The following is a 20,175-nucleotide window of genomic DNA, read 5'->3' as shown; positions in this document are numbered from 1 at the left end:
CCGGGGAACTGAGTGAGCCCTGTCTTTAAGCCGCGCTGAGACGGGGACCCGTTTGCTGGAGGGCATTCAAGGTTGCAAATGAAAGTCACTAGGATGAGAGCAGGGTCATTCTTCTCGGGACTGGTTCTTCTCTGGTGTGCGGCAAGGGCAGTGCAAGATGCTGAGCAGCTCCGTGCCTCCACTCACTCCATGCCAGGGCACCCCCATCGTGACAGCCACCAGTGTCCCCGGAGTCCTCTTGGGACAGAACTGCCTCTGGAGTGAGACTGCTGCCTTCAGGCTTCCTCGTTCAGCAGAGCCAGGAGGAGCGATGCAGGCCTTCAAGAACTGCTGGATCGGGCCGCAGCAGAGCACCCTGCCTGACCCCTGCTCACTCCTTCAGCCAGCACCCTCCCCGTTTCCTCAACAGGCCTCATGCCGGCCTCTACACCCCACCAACGGACAGTCTTATTCAAGTGCTTCCTAATCCTAAACACCCCAAACCCCAGGGCAATCATGTCCACACTGTGGCAGAGCCTATGGTCTGTTGGCCTGGGGCAGAGGCAGGACCCCGACCGCCAGGGCAGAGCAGGCCAAACCACGGGGTCACTGCCAAACCACCAGGCCCCAAGAGGCCGAGAGCCGGATCTCTAGCCTTTCTCCCATTCTATCCAGGTGCTGGGCTTCCTGAAGGAGGCAGGGCAGGTGCCAGGTTCGGCGGCGGCGGGTCCCCCTTCCTAGGGGGTGTGCGTGCACGAGGTGGGGCTGGAAGGCGGGGGTTACTGAGCACCCTGGCAGGGCCAGGCCAGGCTCTGGAGGCCGCTGGAGGCCACTGGAGGCAGGGGCGCAAGGCCGGGAGGCTGACGACGAGGAGCACCGGCCGGCTTCGGCTGCGAGGGCCCGAGACTTCCCTGTGCTGCGGGAAGGAAGGCTCCCAGCGCCCTCCAGCCATACCCGCGGGCGGACGGGGCGGGCGGGCGGCTGGGCCGGAGAGCGCTGCCTCTCAGGCACGGGCTCAGGCTCACTCCGCACTCCGCACCAAAGCCAGAAAACCTGCGGAAAGACTTCCCTCGGGCCTCGAGGCAACAAGTGGATGCACCCGGCTCTGGGAGGCAATGCCACTCGGCCACAGTCCCTCCTACGGCGAGTCAATGACGACCCCTCCCGCCTGCGAGTGGGTTCAGTGCCCGCCCTCCTGGGCGCGCCTCTTCCCCGTCGGGTCTGTTTCCGTCGCTGTAAGTCACAGGCAGATGCTGTGGGGCCCAAAGTCACCGTTCGGCCGCTACAGGCCACACTGGAGCCGCAGGCGGCTGCGCAGAAGGGACCCCAACCCCTCCGGCGAGCTCGAACCCCCCGGCCACGTGGGCCTAAAGCCCCGCCCACCGCGGTCCACCTACCGACGCTCCCCGGAAGTGGCTGCGAATGCCTTCCGGGCCTGCGCGCGCAGCGGTCTGGCGAAGGGCGGCCAGGTCTTGGCGCATGCGCGCCGTGGGACACGGTGACCCTGAGCGTGCGGACTGGTAGCAATGCTGTCCAGGTTCCTGGGCCCGCGCTACCTCCAGCTGGCCAAGAACTGGTGAGGACGCCGCCCGCCGGGGCCCGGACCCCGGCCGTGCCGGAGGCCGAGGGCAAACCGACCCCGGACGGGTGGACCACCCGCCTCCGCCCGCGGCCGAGCCGCAGCTGGCCTCGCTTCCCCCGGCCGCGGCGCCCCGGGGCGAACCCGCCTGTCTGCTCCTATTCCTTCATCGGCCCCGTGGCTGCACCCCGGCCTGGCGCACGCTGGGCAAGTCGCCCCACCACTGAGCCGCACCCCAGCCCTTTTTGCGTGTTATTGAGACAGGGTCTTGCCAAGTTCCCCGGGCTGGCCTCGGACGTGCTTCCTCCTGCCCTTTCGATGCTTTTTAATAATGCATGGAACCCCAAGTGCACCTAGCCCTGATCCCGTGTGGGAGGTGGGCAGGTTGGGGTGACTCCCCTGGGAGCCGGGATGGGGCTGAGCGTTTGGCCAGCAGCCTCAGCGGTCATCTGGGGTGTTAAGAAGCAAGGGTTCTTTCCCGTCAGGGTGTTGGGGCTTCCACAGCTGGACCGCTGAGACTGCTGCGTGTTGGAAGGCCATCCTGGCATCAGGCTGAGGGCCCAGCCTTTCATCTCTCTGGTACAACTGTCCTATTTCCTGTGCTTGGTCAGAGTGACAACCATGCCTCCTTCACGGTCCTGTTCACTCACTATGCATTTATTGAGTACTACTGTGTGCTGACATTCTATTAGGTCGGCAAGGAAAAGTAAAGAATTGGAAAAAAAAAGAATTGAAAGGGGCTGGGGTTGTGGCTCAGTGGTAGAGCGCTTGCCTGGCATGTGTGAGGCGCTGGGTTCAATCCTCAGCACCGCATGAAAATAAAGATCTCTACAACTAAAATTTAAAAAAAATAAATAAAAGAATTGAGATGTAAGCCAGGCGTGGTGGCACACACCTGCGATCGATCCCAGCGACCTGGGAAGCTAAGGCAGGAGTGTCACAGGTGTGAGGCCAACCTTAGCAACTTGAGAAGACCCTGTAAGGGCTGGGGATGAAACTCAGTGGACGAGCACCCCTGGATTTAATCCCCAGTGCAGTAAAAGAAACAAGATCTGTGGTGTAGGCAGATCTAAAATAGCCAGGTGGAGGAGGAAGGGGCTGCAGCCCCTCTCACTGGCCTTTGGCTTTGAGAGGCCAGGAAGCAGGTGTCCACAGGAGGGGTCGTGTCTAACACAGGACATGGAGGATTTCTGGTTACTGAGTCATACACTCGCCAAGCCCTGATGTGTTGATCTGAGAAGGGGGAGGAGGATTTGCGGGATGGTCAGCATGGCTATCTTTTTTGTGTCCTTCCTCCTTGCTCGTGGAGGTCAGGTTTATGGACTCACCCTGCATTGTGCAGGTCCATGGGGTCCTAGGGTTAAGTGAAGCCAGTCAACTCAGCAAAAGAAAAAGGCTGCTGTGATGACTACAACAGTGGCACTGAGGAGGAAAGAGTCCCAACCTAGCTCTACTAGGTTCCATGGCTGCTGCAATCTGATTCTGTTGAGATGTACAGTGAGCTGTGAGCCCTAAATGGCGGAGTTGTCTCAGTGAGGCAGCCTGAGGCAAGGGGTGTCTGTGGGTTGTTCATCCCTCTGACATCCCAGGCATGAGGCTTACTGTGACCCATAGACATGGGACTTGGGTTCAGACCACCAATGGGACAGACCTTCTGTAGTTATCCACTGCTGCGTGACAAATGGCTCCCAAGGTCAGCTGCTTCCCACGGCAGTGTTGAGTGTCGTGCAGTCTCTGCAGGACAGGCCCTGGGGCACCGCCGGGCTAAACCCTTGCTCATCTGATGGTCTGCTGCTGCAGTCCCTCTTCCAGGCGCTCCCCTGTGGCTGCTGGCAGGAATCAGTTCCTGTGGCCTCTGGGAGGTGATGGACAGCCAGCCTCGCCCAGTCGGTGGGATGGGGAGTGTTGGCACTCATGGTGAAGCCACAGCTTTTTACATCTGAAATCTCAGAAGTGGTGCACCCTTACACCTTCTGTTCCTTGGACGTGCCTCCCGGGTCTGTTCTGCGAGGGCAGGAGCATGTGGGTCTGGCCGACAGTCCTCCTCGGAGGCCACAGAACACAAGCACAGCCCTGGGAACCCTTAGGCACATGCTGCACTGGCCCAGAGTGTGTCCTTGGAATGCCAGGGCCCCGAACCTCCCTGGCTGTGTGTCCTCAGGGAAGCGACTCCCCCCTGCGTTGCTTGGTCTCCCTCCCTGAGAAACAGTGGTGAAATCACTGGGTCTCCCTCAGTCCTGCTAAGATGCAGGCCAGTGAGTGAGCAGCTGCCTGCTCAAGGTGCCTGCCTTGAAGAAGCACCTGTTGCCGTTGTGGTTGCCAACTTGGTTTTCAGCAGCAGCATTCTCCAGATGAACCCTTGCGTGTCATTTGTTTGGCCCTGCCATGCTGTACATGTGCAGCAATACAGCACCTTGTTACCCGTAAACTGTACAATTATGATTTGTCTGGGGTGCCAGGGTTGCTTGGTGTTGAGCACTTCCTGGTGTGTGTGAGGCCCAGACTCCATCCCCAGCAGTGCATGCACGTGCCTGAGGTAGACTCTCACTGTGAAAGCAGATAGGGTGGGGTGGTCGATGAGGCAAGGGTCCCCAGGGCCACTCTGATGCACAGTTCTCTCTGCAGCTCCAGCATGGCTCTTGGCATGGCGCACTCATGGCTAGGGGAGCTGCTCCCTGCCAAGCCTCCTGACGGCTGGCAGGCAGCAGGTCTGGTGCTCTTGAGGACCCAGCCTTGTCTTCCTCCTTTCCCTCCTGGGGGGCCCTCAGCTCTGGGCAGAGGCTGGCCCACGGGGGTGCTTGACAGAGGGTGGCTTGGGGTCAGAGGTGCCCATGGTTGGTCCCAGGGGAGAGTCTGAGGCAGGGCCTAATGGCCACTCTTCTCACAGGATGCCCACAGCCAGCATGTGGGGCGCTGTGGGCACTGTAGGGCTGGTGTGGGCCACAGACTGGCGGCTGATTCTGGACTGGGTGCCTTACATCAACGGCAAGTTCAAGAAGGAAGACTAGCTAAGCTGGCCCTCCGTGGACCCCTCTGGTGAGTCATGGCCAGGGTGTTCGGACCCTCAGCCTAGTGGCACTGGGTGGGTGGACTAAGTGGCTGCTGGAGGATAAAGTGGGGCTCTCCAGGCTTCCAGGGTTGTCCTGGAGAGCCCTGCAGGAGGGCAGAGCTTGGGCACTTCTGCCTGGTGGCCCAGCTGGGGGTGGGGGTGCCCCTCAGAACTCAACAACCCGCAGCAATCTGGAGCTGGGCAGTGGTTGCCCAGTCTGGGGCAGGGTGGGAGGCCCTACTTTAGAGATGGGGAAGTTAAGGCTGGACTTCTGGATGGGCTGTTCATGTCCACTGTGCTGACCACTTTGATTCTTTCATGGCCTGTTGCACGTGATAGTCCTGTGTCATAGGTCACGTCACAGATGCAGACTGAGTGCCAAGGTTATGCAGCCAATATGAACCTGGGCCATAAAGCCCAGAACCACCTTCCATTTCACTGTGTCTGGTGGTTGGTGTCCCTGGCCACTCACCCTGCCTTGTCCCCACCCCCAGGTGTATGTCCAGAGCAGCCCAAGCCCAGAGGATGGATGCAAGGACTCACCTCATGGCTGGAGGGTCATCAGCCTGCTCTGCGGACTACTCTGCCTGGGTCTCGGTCATGCTGTGACTCAGTTCCCCGACTGAAGTCCCCGAGGCCTGCCTGACCAGGGCTTTTTCCAACTCCATAATTTTGCAAATCTAGGAGGCTTATCCAATGACTGGCAGAAATTGTCTGAGTACTTAAAATATTTAAATATTCAGTGGTTGGTACTGTGCGATGTGTTCCTCTACCGCTACCCTGACAGAGAACCCCACAACTTCATTGGCATCAAATAGACACACAGTCTCCTGGACGAGTTTAGGGCCATGTGTCTGGGTGGGTCTGGCCCAGGGTGCTGCCACTGCAGTCAGGACACAGGCCAGGCTACCCTTGGAAGCTTAGTGGGGGCTGCAGGAGCCACCTGCAGGCTATGTGCTCTGTGGCTGCGGGTGGGAAGCCAGAGCTCCTACCAGGTGGGCCTCCAGCATGCTGTGCTGGCTCCCCAAGGTGAGCAAGCTCAGGGAGAGTCAGGAGGAAGCCACTGTCCTCTTACAACCAGATCTCAGAAGTCTCTTGCCACCATTCCCATCACTTCCTAGCTCCAGCCAGACCAGAACAACTGTAAAGGAGGAAAAGTTTATGGGCTCACAGTCCTCAGTTATTAGTCTCCAGAAGGCCAGCTTGGGGCTCGAGGTATGGCAGAACATCATGGTGGAACAGTTGGTGCAGGGGAGCAGCACACATGGTGGTCAGAAAGCTGAGAAACTCCACTCTCCAGATCCATAGCCACATCCCCAGTGACCCACCTCCTCTAGCTCCCACTCAGTTAATCCCATCAGGGATCAGTACACTGATTAGGTCAGGGTTATAGCCCAATCATTTCTCCTCCAAACCCTGCAGTGTCTCGTGAGCTTTTGGTGAACACCTCACCTCCAAACCATAATAGCTACATCCCCAGCCCTTTTTATTTTGAGACAGTCTGGTGAAGTTGCCCAGGCTGATCTCAAACTTGAGATCCTCCTGAGTCACTGGGATGACAGGAGCATGCCATTGCACCCAGCAATGTGACCTTGTGTATCTAGTTCTCCCACTGAGCACAGTGTCCTTGGGGTCTGTCCCCAGTGCAGCAACTCCACATGCCTGAGTGATGCTCCAGGTGTGGGTGGACACTTGGGCTGTTCCTGCCCTTTGGCTGCTGTGAGACTTCCTACAAGCCTGTGTGAGCCTCTCCTTTCAGGTCCTAGGTCTGTGCCTAGGAATGAGCTGCCAGGTTTCCTAGTCCCTGGTCTGCAGCACTACTGCACCCTCTCACACTCCTGCCAGCCAAGGGCAGGGTTTGGATGGCTCTGCTTGCTCACCAGCACTCATCCGCTTCCATGCTTTACACAGGTGTTCCAGTCCCACCCTCTGCTCACCCTGACCCAGCCCTGGAGTGAGCAACTTGGCAAAGAAAAGCATTCCCCTGCAGGCTGACAGGGCTCATCCTACCCATCTCACCACGTGCTGTGCTGGGTGGGCAACCACAGTCCGCGGTATAGACAGTCTCCACACTAGTACTGGCCCCTCTCCAGATCGCCCCACTTGCCATGGCACTATGGGCCTCTGGGTCTTGAGCCACCAATGAGCTGCAGAGCATTGAACCCCTCAAGATCCTGGTGTGGGGAGAGAAACCATCTGCCCCAGGGCAGCACTGTCCAGAGCAAGGGCTGTTGTGGGTAAAGGAGAGGGGGCTGAGTGGGACCCAAGTCCCTGTCATCATCCATCTGTCTTCCCACACCCTCCCACGTGCATCTGTCCAGTTATAGCTTTTTCAGGGCTTGAAGGATGATGCCCCATAATTGGTGCAAGTCACAACCCCAGGACCTGTGGACATGGCACCTTCCACGGCAAAGGGGACTGTAAATGGGGTTAAGGACCTGGAGGTGGTAGGTCATCCTGGTTTAGAGTGCACTCCTGCACACTCGAGGCCCAACAGTTTAGACTAAAATGGAGTCAGGCTCAAAAGATTCAGGGCCACGGAGCCAAAACTAAACTCTGATCTTCCCAGAGGTCAGGAGAGAAAACAGCCAAAACTTCAAGCAAGCCAGTGTGATCAGCGAGCGCGACAAGGCTCTGACCGACCAGTCCCGCGTTTCCGCGTGCTTCAGCCCTTCCTGGTCTGCAGCCTGCGCTCAGCCCGTGGGATCACTTGTTCTTTTACAGAACGAGGGGCTGCCCGGTGCTGGAATCACGCATGAAGCCAATTAAGACCTTCAGGCTTAACACGTTTAAATTAAACGTGTTAATTTCGACTTTTGAGCTGTGGGTTGGCCCAGCGCCACCATCTGGCTCCTTAGAACCAGGGACCTTCTCCGGGTGACTGCAGACCAGCTGCAGCGGAGGAAAGATAGTCCATTTTCCAACACCTGCCCCTGGGCGCGCGTCGAGCCAGAGCGACCCCTTCCACCCCCTATGCCCCTGGCCGGGTGGGGCAGGGAATGGGAGACGGTCCCACGCGCAGGCCTGGGCCCCTCTGGGCGAGATGACGGGACAGGTGGAGGGGCGTCAGAGGCGCACTGCGTCGGCGGTGGAGCCCGAGGGTTAGAGCCCCGGCACCGCGAAAAAGCGTTGGCGTCGGCAGGACTTGGATGCTCGTGAAGAGTCTGGAGGGTGTTGAAGGGCCGAGCGGGAAGGGTACGAGCCTGCCACCGCGGCTCCTCAGCGGCCGTGCTACCGAGGCGCTCCGAGGTTCGGGACAGAGGGCCAACGAGCGCGTGGAGGCCTAGAGCAAAGAGCGCACGCGCACACCCGGCCCCTCCCCGAGCCGCGCACCGATTGGCCTCGCCTCCACGGGGCGGGGGCTACGCCGCGGCTGCGCAGTCGAGCCCCGCGGGCGGGTGGGCGGAGCGGCCCCCCGAGCGGGGGCTGGCGAGCGCGGGGAGGGGGCCGAGAGGGCGGCAAAGCCGGCGCGCGCCCGGCTGGGGGCGGAGGGCGGGGGCCTGCGGGCCGGAACAGCCGCGGCAAGTGGCGGCGGCGGAGGCAGCTGAGGCGGCGGCGAGCGGGGGTCGCGGCGGCGGCGGCAGCGGGCCCGGAGGCGGGCCGAGGAGCCGGGCGTGATGGAGCGGAAGAGGTGGGAGTGCCCGGCGCTCCCGCAGGGCTGGGAGAGGGAAGAAGTGCCCAGAAGGTCGGGGCTGTCGGCCGGCCACAGGGATGTCTTTTACTATAGGTGAATGAGCGCGCCGGCCGCGCAGGGCCCCAACGGGCGCCTCCCAGCGGTCTCTGCGGCGGCCTGGGCGCCCCTGCCCTGGGCCGCGGCCTGGCCGCGCGCGTGCGTCGTGCGTGCGAGCGTGCGTAGACCGTGTGTGCCCGCCCGCCTAGCGCACGGAGGCCTAATGCGCGTGCGTGCTCGCGGATGCGCGGCTCAGTGAGCGTGCGCCGTGAGGCGCGCTGCCGCATGGCGCTCTAGCACCCGGCGGCTGAAGCTTTTGTACTGGCTGCCGCGGGGAACGTGCGCTCTAGGCTAGGGGCGCCCGGCAGTGGCCAGACGCGCTGGGAGGCGGGTGGGGGTGGGGGCTGGGCTCTCCCTCTGGCTCCCGTGGTGTGTTCCCCGGGTCCCGCGGAGCCCGAGGCGGGTGGCCAAGCCGGGATTTCGGGGAGCAGTGCTCGTTGCGGGGGACTGGAGCTAATCTGCTTCAAGATGCACAGTCCTGGGCCCATTTCAGTCCTGGGAGTGTGTTCCCTAGGGTGACTGGGATTCCCTGCTTTTGAGGGGGACCCCACCTTTGGGAATGTTTGAAGGCCACTGTCCCTCTTGGGTACCCCCAGGCCTGAGAATGCTACTACTGCTACTTAGGAACCATTTAAGTCTAGTGCGTTGATGCTTCTGGTGGTCAGTGTTTTTGAGAGCCCTCAACCCTAGATTGGAAGGAGGAGCTGGTCTTGACTAGGAAAGGCAGCAAGGACCCCTTTGGTGGAACAAAGAATTAATCACCTGCTAGTATCCCTGCTCAGATAGGCCATCACGTACTGTGTTTCTTCTCCCTAATTTTGAAAGATGCTCCTTTTTCTTTTTGGTGCTGGGGCTCTACTCTAGGGGCTCCTACATGCTAGGCAAACCCTCTATTACTGAGGTACAGCCCTAGCCTGGAAGATGCTTTTGATTCTGCATCACTTTAATTGCCCCTTCCTTGTCTTCAGTGTGTTGGGGTGCCTACCATCTGCAGAATGCCAGCCTGGGTGCTGGGGGTGCAGCTCCCAATGCATGGGTGAGCAGGTGTGGAGCCAGGGCCAGCCAGCCAGCCCTTCATCAGCTGAGCACTGTGGTTCTTTCCTGTCCACTGTTTGGGCTGTAGAGTAAGGGGTGGCTTGTGTTTGGAAGTGTGGTTACAGGATCAGGATATGTTTAGATTCTGATTTAAAAAATGTGTAGGGACAGCAAGGGAAGGTGTGACTGTCAGCCCCGAAAGGTGTAGGAGTTGAATGATGGGGCTGCTAGCAGAGAGACACTGTATATTTCCCTTGTCCCCTCTCCTGTGACTTCATCCCCCCACCCCAATTCTTTAGAAAGCTGAAATTCCTGGGGTTCTGTTTTTTGGGCCTGTGAAGAGGCTTCAGGCCAGGATTCTCCAGAGCCATTCCAAGAACACTGGTACTCTGGTCTGTGTCTGCCTCTCTGGTCCTTTGTTTGGTTAACACCTCTGCAGCAGCTGCTGGGCTGGGGCGGCCACTGAGCTGGCACGGAGAGTGGGTCCATCCCTCTGGTATCAGAGCACCAGCCACCACCCCACACTGAGCTGCAGGGATCTATGGGGTGCTGGGGGAGCCCTGGAGGACCCCCTGAGGAAATGACAGGGGAACAGGAGACACCTAGGCAAGGCCCCTGAACTGGCTGCAGTTCAGGAGCTGAACCAAGGTCAGGTTGGCCAGTGTCCTGATCACATCACACCTTTCTTATTCCCATCTACCCTGAAGCTTTTTAGGGGTCAGCTGGGGTCCCTCTGAGGTCCTCCAGATGTAGGGATCTAGCTGTAGGAAATGAAGTTGACCGTTCCAGAGCTTCCCTCCAAGGTGCAGGTTTGGGGTGCTCCTTACCCTGGACTTCAATCTTGGAGTGGCCTGCTTGCTGTCTCCAGTCTTGGCATAAGAGAGCTCAGGCTTCTGTGCTCATTTTTATCCCATGTATCTGGTTTTATTAAATCTGTTCACTTTTCTTTCAATAAAAAACCAGGGACATCTTTCTGTGTCAATACAGATATGCATAATCTTTTTCAAAAATTTGATACCATTCGTATTCATAAGTTATTCTTAACCTGTAAACGGGGTAGTTTTATACAATCAGAGTTGAGCAGCTGCCACGCTGTCTACTTGCAGTTCATTTTCAGCTTAACAAGATGTAGTTCATGTGCTGTACCATCCACCCACTGTATGTAAGTCAGTGGTGTTCTAGAATGTTCACGTGTTTTCAGACATGTGTGGCCATGACCAGACTCAGTTCTAGGATTTTCATCACTGCTGAAGGAAGCCCTGACCATTGTAACTTTATTGCCCTGAGCTCCTAGCTGTACCAAGCCTTGTAAGCAACCACTAGGCTGAGTTCTGTGTCTGTATTTTCCTGTTCTCGGTCTCTTGAAGGTAGGCACGTGGAGGAAAGGACTGTGGGCAAGCGTTTCCTGGGGTCTCTTCCTTCTCTGTGGCTGTGTCTGGGACCAGTCAGGGCCTCACTTCTGTATAAAGCCTGGACATGTGCACTCAGTTTTGACATCAGCCCACAGCATAATTGCAGAAGTGAATCTCTGGAATCCTCTATCCCTCAGGACACCAGGCACTTGCAGGTTCTCTGTGCCCCAGTGACCTCCCTGGTGCCTGGTCCTGGAATATGTGTCCGAGCCCCACCAGGTCCTTGTGCACCATCCCGTTTCCCTGCGAGTGCAAACATACCTTCCCAGGATCTGTGTATTGGCCAGTGCCTCGTGACACTGGGCTGGGGGCTGCTGTGCCAGAGGGCAGCTGAGTCTCCCTCCATGATTGCAGGGTTGGGTTTCCTCTTGGCTAGACTGGACCATGAGCCGTCCTGTTTTCTGGCATCAACCCAGGGCTAGGTCAGGATCCTATCCTAGAAGTTTACAGGGGAGAAGGACAAGTTGAGCCACCACTAATCTCAACTACAAAACACACACACAGGGAATGAACTGAGGGGTGCTCTATCACTGAGGTACATGTCCAGCGCCCTTTTTATCTATTTATTTTGAGACAGTTTTGAAAAATTGCTGAGACTGGCCTTAAAGTTTCTGCTGGAGAAACAAAGTTTTTTCCCCTCTTCCTCTTGGGGTTGGGGATGGAACCCAGACAGACCCTCATGCATACTAAGCAGGTACTTCACTGAGCCACATCCTGGCCTTCAGACTAAATTATTAACAAGCGCTATTTACTGAGTTTGTATAAGTTTTGTGCTTGAACATCTGGCCTAGTGAGCACCATACATACTCTTACAACTTTTTAATGACTTTTTGAAGATACCACATGCCACATAGTTCAAACATCCAGGTCAGTGCACACTTTGGTGGTGTTTAACCACGACGCTGTGCAACCATGAGCATTAACTAGTAACATTTCCATCACCACAACAGGAAGCCAGCCTCCACAGTAGTCACCCATTCCCTCCCCAGTACCTGAGAAGCCACATCATGTCTGGACTCCCCTGTTCTGGATGTTCCCTGTCACTGGAGTCACACACTGTGTGGCCTTGTGTGTGTGTGTCTGGTTCTCACTGAGCATGAGGTCCTCAGGTCCATGCACACAGCAGGTGTGTGTGTGTCCGTCCATTCAGACACTGGGGCTGTTCCTGCCCTTGGGCATTGAGTCATGCTGCTCTGGGCATTCATGAGCAAATCTCCATGTGACTTGTTTCCACACCAGGTCCAGGAGTGAGTGGTTAGGTCATTTGAGGAACAGCCAGATTCTCCATGCTGCCTGCTGGTGATGCTGGCTCTGCAGTAGGTGTTCTGTAGGGTGGTGACAGGTGGCATGCAGAGCACTCAGGTGGTGGTACACGCCTGTAATTGCGGCCGCTCAGGAGGCTGAGGCAGGAGGATCCTGCAAGCTTTCAGCCAGCCTCAGCAATTCAGAACCTGCCTCAAAATAAAGGGCTGGGTATGTAACAGTGAAGAGCACCCCCTGGGTTCAGTCCCCAGTAGTGCAGAACAACAACAAAACAGCTGGATGACTCCATAGATGGGTGTCCTGGAGTGAGCAGGGCACCCTGCACAGCCTCCCACCCAGGTAACCACCCAAAGGAGCCAGCTCCCAGGGATGCCCCTCAGGCTGGTCTCCTTGTGAACCACAGTGCAGGAGGTCATGGTGACTGTCCGGCAGCTGCCCTCCACCCTGGGGGTGGGAGGGTCCCCGAGGGGCTTCCTGGCGGTCTAGCTGGGTCTGGCAGGCCCAGAGGCCTGCGCCGACCCGCCTCTGCCCGCAGCCCCAGTGGAAAGAAGTTCCGCAGCAAGCCCCAGCTGGCGCGCTACCTGGGGGGCTCCATGGACCTGAGCACCTTTGACTTCCGCACTGGCAAGATGCTGATGAGCAAGATGAACAAGAGCCGCCAACGCGTGCGCTACGACTCCTCCAACCAGGTCAAGGTGAGTCGGGGTGGTGCCAGCGCCACTGGGGAAGGTGCTGCCTGGAGAGGCAGCCGCATGGTACAGAGGTGGCCCCTGGAGAGGGGCCTGAGCCCACCCCCAAGCTGGCCATGGTGGGCATGGCCGCAGGCAGCCTATGGAGCCCAGCTGGCCACCCTGCTGGAGTACCTTGTTCTGCAGGGCAAGCCCGACCTGAACACAGCGCTGCCTGTGCGGCAGACAGCGTCCATCTTTAAGCAGCCTGTGACCAAGATCACCAACCACCCCAGCAACAAGGTGAAGAGCGACCCACAGAAGGCTGTGGACCAGCCCCGGCAGGTGAGCCCGTGGCTCCCACTTTTAAAGGGAGGCTTCCTTGGGAGTGCTGCACTGCTTCCCAGAGCCTTGCTCCGCAGGAACTAGCTCCCCACGTGCGGCCTTCCCTTCTGCTTCTCTGTTCCAAAGTAGAACACTCAGTTTGTGGGCACCATAGCTCAGTGGCAGAACTTGCTCAGCTGCTCTAGGACCTGGCTTTGGAGCCTAGCACTACAAAAGAACAGCATGCTACATAAATGGCTTTCTAATCTGCTTTTTAAAAAGCAGGACCCAGGTGGGCCTGGCAGCACACGCCTATAATCCCAGCTACTGACTGGGGAGCCTGAGGCCAGAGGGTTTCAAGTTCAAGGCCAGCCTCAGCAATTTTGTGAGGCCCTAAGCAACTAATCAGGGAGGGCCCAGAGGCCTGCACAGACTCAAAATTTTAAAAATAAATAAAAAGGTCTGGATTCTGTCCCTGGTACATTAAAAAAAAAAAAACCAGAACCAAGCCAGGTGCCATGGCTACCTGTGGTCCCAGGCACTCTGCAGGCTGAGAGAAGATGAAGCTGTTTCAAGGCAATTTAGCGAAAGCCTATCTCAAAATAGAAAATACAGAGGGGTTGGGGAATAACTCAGTGGTAGAGCACCCTGGGTTCTATAGCCAGAAAAGCCACAGTAGCAAAAAAGAAAACCTTTCTGTCTTGAGTACTTATTTACACTGCCCATTGGAGGTCTGGGCATGGTAGGTGCCTGGGGCAGGCAGGGGAGATGCCCAGGGGCCCAGTGTCTTGAGGAGGTCATGGGAACCCCTGGCCCTGCCTGGCTTGGTGTGTCCTGTCCCCCCCTTCTGTACCTCCCCATCCTTCACATTCCCCCACCCCCGTGGCCTGGCTGACCTGTCTGTCCTGTCCGCCTGGGCAGCTGTTCTGGGAGAAGAAGCTGAGCGGCCTGAGTGCCTTTGACATCGCGGAGGAGCTGGTCAGGACCATGGACCTGCCCAAAGGCCTGCAGGGTGAGCAGAGCCCCAGCCCTTCCCTTCTGCCCGTCATGTGGCCTTGGAGACTGAGTCTCCTCTGATCTCTGGAGCACCCCGGGGGACACTGCTTGCCTCCAGGTGCCTTAAGAACTTGCTGAAGGCTGGGATGTGGCTCGGTGGTAGAGCCCTTGCCTGCCATGCTCAAGGCCCTGGGTCCACCAAAAGGTCTGCAGGGATGTCTGGGTTTGCTCCTGCATTTTGAAGTCACTGTCACACTGCTCAGCGGTGTGCTAGGCTTGCATTCTTCCTGTTGTGAAAGGCATGGTGCCCAGGTGAGGGAGTGTGGGAGGAGAGCCAAGGCTGAAGAAAGGTAGAGCCCCCATCTGGGTGCTGAGCAAGCAGCCCTGTGACCCCACCCTGCCCGGGCTGTTTCCTCTTCACCTGTTAGGGGTGGGCCCAGGCTGTACGGATGAGACCCTGCTGTCGGCCATCGCCAGCGCCCTGCACACCAGCACCATGCCCATCACAGGGCAGCTCTCAGCCGCCGTGGAGAAGAACCCTGGTGTGTGGCTGAACACCACGCAACCCCTGTGCAAAGCATTCATGGTGACTGACGAGGACATCAGGTAGCTGGTGGCCCTTGTCCCTACTGCACCTGTCTCTCAGGGCCATGCCCCCAGCACCTGTGCATTTCCAGTTTCCCCAAAACTTAGACATTTCTGCTGACATTGCCAGAGTTTTAGAACAGAAGTGGCCACAGCAAGGTGCAGAGTGTTGGAATCCTGGGTGCAGGCCAGGCAGGGGCCTGGGGAGGGAGCCAGGGGACCTGGTTGCCGGCTTCACAGCTGCGGTGTCAGAAGCAAGGGCAGAGAAAGGGCAGCCTCCTGGATCGGGCACTGTCTGAGCCTGGCACAGGGAGCTGGGGCGCTTACCTAACATCATGGCTGGACACTGGTCACTGCTAAGTGACCATAAAGGAAACACCTGGGGTGAAGGAGGAGGAGCACAGTGGGTGGGCAGCACCGCTGGTGGTGCTGATGCTCTTGCTGGTCAGAAGGAGCTCCAGTGCGCAGGGCAGTGGTGGCAGCAGCTGCCGTGAGGTGGCAGACGGGGCAGGCTCAAGCCAGCAGGGGGAAGCCCAGGGTGGCCGGCGCGCAGCTCCTCAGTGTGCAGAGGCAGATGAGGAGCCCAAGTCTCTCCATGGCAGGGTGCTCTGTGCACAGCAGGGAGGGCGAGAGGTGCTGGGGCTGGACATGCCCACACCCTCCCCTGGCCAGCATTTGTGTCTCCAGGAAGCAGGAGGAGCTGGTGCAGCAGGTGCGGAAGCGGCTGGAGGAGGCACTGATGGCCGACATGCTGGCCCACGTGGAGGAGCTGGCCCGTGATGGTGAGGCGCCACTGGACAAGGCCTGTGTGGATGACGAAGACGATGACGAGGAGGACGAGGAGGAGGAGCCGGAGCCAGACCCGGAGCTGGAGCGTGTCTAGAGCAGGTGCTCGGCTGATGCCCTCCCCACCAGGAGGCCAGGCTCTGGGACCTGAGGCCAAGGCTGGCTGGCAAGTGGGGTCAGTGGAAGAGCACCCCAGCCTGGTGTGCAGGTGGCGGCTGGGAGCACGCCTCGCCAGGCCTGCAAGTCACCTTGCTGACGCGTCCCCTCCCCATCCTTTGCAGACGCCCTGCCTGAGAGCCCTGTGCTGCAGGGCCACCAGCTCGCCTCTACACGGCCACCTACAGACTTGGCCCTGGGCCACACTGGGGACCAGGCTCAGCAATCAGGCACAGTCTGGGAGGAGGGCAGCCCTTCCTCCCCTGGGCCTCAACACGGGGCGCCTGAGGGCAGCCCTGCCTGGTGGACCCTCCACCATGGCTCTTCTCTGGGGGCCTGGGGGCCCCCGCGTGTGGACTCGGGCCTGTGGTGCCCCAGCCTGATCCCCGTGGTCTCTGCCCCGAGCTCCTCCACATGGGAGAGGTGCCAGCAGATGCGCCCGTCCCTCGGTGCCCTGGAGCTGGTCACACAGAGGTCCTTCGGTCACCATGTCCAGGAGCCAGGGAAATATTCCAGAAAAACAGCTTCCCCTCCTTTCAGTGCAGTGTGAGCAGCACTGCTCTGGGCCAGCATCGTGACATGGTCCTGCACTGCCACCCAGCTGGGTAGGGCTGGTGACCCCAGTGAGGGCATCTGAGAGCCAGCAGCCACCTAAGGAGGTCACTTCCCTCAATAAATCGATGATACAAATGGGGCTGGAACTCGGCTGTTTGACCCTTTGTTTGGCCACCAGCAGAGGTGATGGGGACAGCTTTCTGAAACCCGCTGCCCTGCCTCGGTGCAGGTGCTTGGCAGCACCCAGGCTACACCCAGGTTCCCCTGCGGTGCCAGGGAGAGCCCTAGTCCAGCTGCAGAGAAATGAGCTGGCCCTTTGGGCGTGGCCCCCACAATAGCCACCTCTGAGAGTAATGTGGTGGCACAGTGGCAAAGGGAATGGCCACTGCTTGGACACCCCTGCCGCCCCTGCTGTGACTTGGAGGTGCCCGGGGCCCAGTTAGGCCCTGCTTCTTCCTCCATCGCCCTGATGCTCACAGCACCTTCTTGGCTCCCCCTGGGGCTCAGCCAGCACTACCCCTGGCAGTTGGGGGCTGAGCCTGGCATGATGGCTGAAGAAGGGACCCCTTCATTTGTGGGATCCCCTACTAAGGTCACTGTTAGACCCGCATTGTCCCCCTTGCCCTCAGGGCCGTGGCCTGGGGTGCCAGGTTGATGCTGTCACCTTTCAAAGCACAAACCCTTGGCACAGGAAGACTGCTCACTCCCTGGGCTGCCAGACGGGGCCAGTCTCCCACGAGGCTGCCAGGGGAGCTCCTGTGGGGCCAGCTCCTCTTCCTGGTACTGGGTTCTTGTGAGGATGATGGCTTCAGTGCTTGCTGTGACCCTGAGACCAGGGGTCCTGCCTGGTAGGAGACACAGCTGCAGTGGGCACTGTACCTGAATAAAGACACTTCCAAGAACGTGGTGTGGAGCCTTGTGTTGGTTTTGCAGGTCCGGGACTTCTCCGTGCAGGGCCAGGGTCCCTGGACTCACCTGTCAGTGGATGACGAGAGGGAGGCAGTGGGGCTCGCAGGCCCCCGACCCTGCCAACACCTGGGACCCGGGATAACAGTGGCACATAAAGCAGGAAGTCGGGCTGCTTTATTTTTAAAAAAATATTTTTAAAAATGGAGGGGCTGGGGCTCAGGGGCAGAGCGCTCGCCTGGCATGCATGAGGACCTGAGTCAGTCCTCGGCACCACGTCAAGACATGTCCACCAAGACTACAAACATTAAGAAACAGCAGGAAGTTGCCAGAAAGGCATCTTCAGGGGGGTACCTCGGGACCCTTCAGGCTAGAGGAGTTGTCACCTAGGGCCCACCTGGATGCCATCCAGTGGCACAGGGTCACAGGTCTCATTCCACCGCCCAGTGAGGGCAGACCCACACACCAGAAGAAATGGAAAAGGAGGGTCTGCTCCAGGAGTGTCCCTGGGGCTACGGCAGCCTAGGGTCTTCCCACCTGGACCCTGGGTTCCCGCCCAACCCAGGCCCTTGGTGGCCCACCCTAACCCCAGACTGCGTGACCAGGAAAAGGTGGGAGACCACGCTCCGCCATGCACCGGCCTCTCCAGAGCATCTGCCCTGCTCCATGGCACTCAAGACCCCTCTTGACCCCAGGGCTCTGTCCCCATCCCCCTCTGGGCAGGGCCTTGGTGACCAGATGGCTCTCCCTTTGTCCTTCTGCCCCTGTGAGGCTGATCATTCACTTGACCTCAGAGGTGTGCGCAGCCGGGAGACAGGGCCAGGTCCCCCCTCATGAGTGTGAAGGTGGCCCAACCCCGATTCCTCACTGGCCCCTTTGCCCTCAGTCCATCCAACACCAGCTGTCGCCTCCTGTCCGGGCTCAGGGTCCCTCCTGAACTCTCCTTTCTCCACAGGGCCCCAGTGGGCCCCGAAGATACAGTCCAGTGTTAGAGGGGACACCCTGCATCCAGAAGTGGGCTCTGGAAGTGGACATGGAGCCTGAGAGTGTCAAGCAGGCCAGGCAGGTAGGCCCTGGGCATGGAGCCTGAGCGCTTCCTCCTGCCTAGCTGTGATGTCCACCTGTACTGGCCCCCCCAAGCCAGACCTGGCTGCTATAGGATGTTGGGGTGCTGAGACCCCCGACCAGGACCCACTGCTGTGTTGCACCTGGCGCCAACCCCACCCAGCCTGCACTGTGCAGCAGCAGCCAGGGCCTGGGTGCTCCCGCTGCCCCCTCCCCTGCACTCACACCCTCTCCTGGGGGGCTGAGGCGCCTCAGCTGGGCACAGTCAGTTTGGGGGGAAGTGAGGACGATGGCACCAACCCTCCCTGCGGCAGGCAAAACAGGAGCCTGGACTCCCAGTGCTCCCTCCCCTGTCCTCTGCCCTCCCTGGGGTGCAGCCCAGCACCTGTGAGCCCAACCCCAGCCCTGACAAGTCTGGAATGTCCCCAAAATTGCACAACTGTCTACTTTTAAAAGGGAGAATTTTGATGTATTCAATTATATATTTGAATCAATCTCTCCCCCCCCCTTTCCAAGACTCAGGGAACCTGAAGCCTGTCTCCAGATTCCAGCCCTAGAGCTGAGACCAGTCTGGGTGGAGCAAGTGGGACCTGAAGGCAGCCGGTGTGGGACAACAGCCAGCAGCAGGCGCCCACAGAGGCCATCTGGAGCTGGGAAGGGGCTCAGATGCCTGGCCTCCGGTTTGCGGTGGTGGCTTTGTAGTGGGGATTCAGCCAGCTGACTGACCTTGCCGCCCTCCTCCTCAGCCTCCTAAGTCACCAGGATGGCAGGCTTGGCTACCACACCTGGCTTTGGCTGGGAATCTTGGGGGGAGACAAAAATAAATTTAGGCTGAGTGCCAGGAACCTGCCCCAGGAGTGAGCACAGAGCTGGGGTTTAGGCACCCATCCAGAAGAGGGGCCAGGGCGGGGCCGGACAGGACAGCACCATACTGGTGGGGTCCACTGGGTCCCAAACCTGGGTCCCACACCACCAGATGACCAAAAAAAAAAAAAAAAAAAGGCTGTAGCCACAAAAAAAAATAAACCCATGAGCCTTCCTGAGCATCTTCCAGGCATCTGATCACCCAGAGCCATGCGCGAGGCCCTGGGCTGAGATCTGGCTTCCAGTGCACTTCCTTGAAGCCACTGTTTTTGAATACACCTTATATGCAATAGACGCTGTTTTCAACATTCTTTCTTCCTTATTACCATCTTGCCCTAATACTTTTAAAACTGTAAGTAATAACCAGGTGTAGTAGTGTCCACCTGTAATCCCAGTAGCTCAGAAGGCCGAAGCAGGAGGACCACAAGTTGGAGGCCAGCCTCAGCAATTTAGCAAGAAACAAAGCAACTCAGATTTGTGATTCAGTAGAAAACACCCTTGGGCTTAATCCCGCTACCAAAAATAAAAAACAAACGAACAAAACAAAAATAAATACTACAAGTACAGGGGCTGGGACTGTAGCTCCGTGGCAGAGCACCTGCCTGGCTTGTGTGAGGCACTGGGTCCGATCCTTAGCACCATATAAATAAACAAATAAAATAAAGACATGCTGTCCATCTACAACTACAAAAAAGAAAAAAAAATACTACAAGTATATAGGACTTTTTCCCTTTCAAGTCCTCATAAATATTACTAAAGTCCTCATGATGAAAATTAGCATTGCCAGCCTTTTTTTGTATGTGGGGTGGAGGTACAGGGGACAGAACCAGGAACACTTAACCACTGAACCACATACCCAGCCCTTTTAATTTTTGAGACAGGGTCTAAATTGCTCAGGATGTCCTCAAACTTGTGACTCCCCTGCCTCAGCCCCCAGATCACCAGGATCATAGGGGAACAGCATTGTCTGGCAGCTCTCTTTTTGTTTTGAGACAGGATCTTGCTAAGTTGCCAAGGTTGGCCTGGAACTTGCCACCCTTCTGCCTCAGTCTCCCAAGTCCCCTGGGATTGCAGGCATGTACCACTGCCCTCAATATGCTTTTCTTCCTTGTCTACTTTTTTCCGTATTTTTTTTTTAAAGAAAGAGTGTGTGGGGAGAGAGAGAGAGAGAGAGAGAGAGAGAGAGAGAGAGAGAGAGAGAGAGAGAGAATTTTAATATTTAT

The 20,175-nt window shown here is 58.1% G+C and overlaps 2 protein-coding genes across 6 annotated transcripts; both read left to right on the top strand.

Annotated features, from left to right (window-relative positions):
* The first annotated feature begins 1,427 nt into the window (after positions 1-1,427).
* Uqcr11 (ubiquinol-cytochrome c reductase, complex III subunit XI) lies at positions 1,428-5,349 on the top strand. Its single transcript, XM_005331975.5, has 3 exons — positions 1,428-1,555; positions 4,446-4,594; positions 5,102-5,349. Exons 1-2 carry the CDS (start codon positions 1,506-1,508, stop codon positions 4,564-4,566), a joined length of 171 nt encoding a protein of 56 aa, XP_005332032.1. The 5' UTR covers positions 1,428-1,505; the 3' UTR covers positions 4,567-4,594; positions 5,102-5,349.
* Positions 5,350-8,079: 2,730 nt separating this feature from the next.
* Mbd3 (methyl-CpG binding domain protein 3) lies at positions 8,080-17,019 on the top strand. 5 transcript variants are annotated; one of them, XM_078032908.1, is made up of 7 exons: positions 8,099-8,334; positions 12,583-12,742; positions 12,923-13,060; positions 13,961-14,051; positions 14,464-14,641; positions 15,293-15,508; positions 15,688-17,019. In XM_078032908.1, the coding sequence occupies exons 1-6, from the start codon at positions 8,225-8,227 to the stop codon at positions 15,501-15,503; spliced, it is 888 nt and encodes a 295-aa protein (XP_077889034.1). In that variant the 5' UTR covers positions 8,099-8,224; the 3' UTR covers positions 15,504-15,508; positions 15,688-17,019. The 5 variants fall into 5 exon arrangements, with proteins under 5 accessions (XP_077889038.1, XP_077889043.1, XP_077889034.1 ...); XM_078032912.1 differs by having other exon boundaries at positions 8,080-8,238; positions 15,293-17,019; XM_078032917.1 differs by having other exon boundaries at positions 8,081-8,238; positions 15,308-17,019.
* Positions 17,020-20,175: the final 3,156 nt, after the last annotated feature.

Source organism: Ictidomys tridecemlineatus, chromosome 2 (genome assembly GCF_052094955.1).
Source record: "Ictidomys tridecemlineatus isolate mIctTri1 chromosome 2, mIctTri1.hap1, whole genome shotgun sequence".
In the NCBI taxonomy this organism is placed as follows: domain Eukaryota; kingdom Metazoa; phylum Chordata; class Mammalia; order Rodentia; family Sciuridae; genus Ictidomys; species Ictidomys tridecemlineatus.
This window is presented reverse-complemented; position numbering and strand designations above follow the sequence as displayed.

What these genes read in the sequence shown, in the direction of transcription:
- Uqcr11 (XM_005331975.5), top strand. Translation starts at nt 1,506, where the DNA reads ATGCTGTCCAGGTTCCTGGGCCCGCGCTACCTCCAGCTGGCCAAGAAC. An exon ending in CTCCAGCTGGCCAAGAACTG is followed by an intron (nt 1,556 to 4,445) that starts GTGAGGACGCCG and finishes CTCTTCTCACAG; the next exon opens with GATGCCCACAGCCAGCATGT.
- Mbd3 (XM_078032908.1), top strand. Translation starts at nt 8,225, where the DNA reads ATGGAGCGGAAGAGGTGGGAGTGCCCGGCGCTCCCGCAGGGCTGGGAG. An exon ending in AGGGATGTCTTTTACTATAG is followed by an intron (nt 8,335 to 12,582) that starts GTGAATGAGCGC and finishes CTCTGCCCGCAG; the next exon opens with CCCCAGTGGAAAGAAGTTCC. An exon ending in CTGTGGACCAGCCCCGGCAG is followed by an intron (nt 13,061 to 13,960) that starts GTGAGCCCGTGG and finishes CCGCCTGGGCAG; the next exon opens with CTGTTCTGGGAGAAGAAGCT.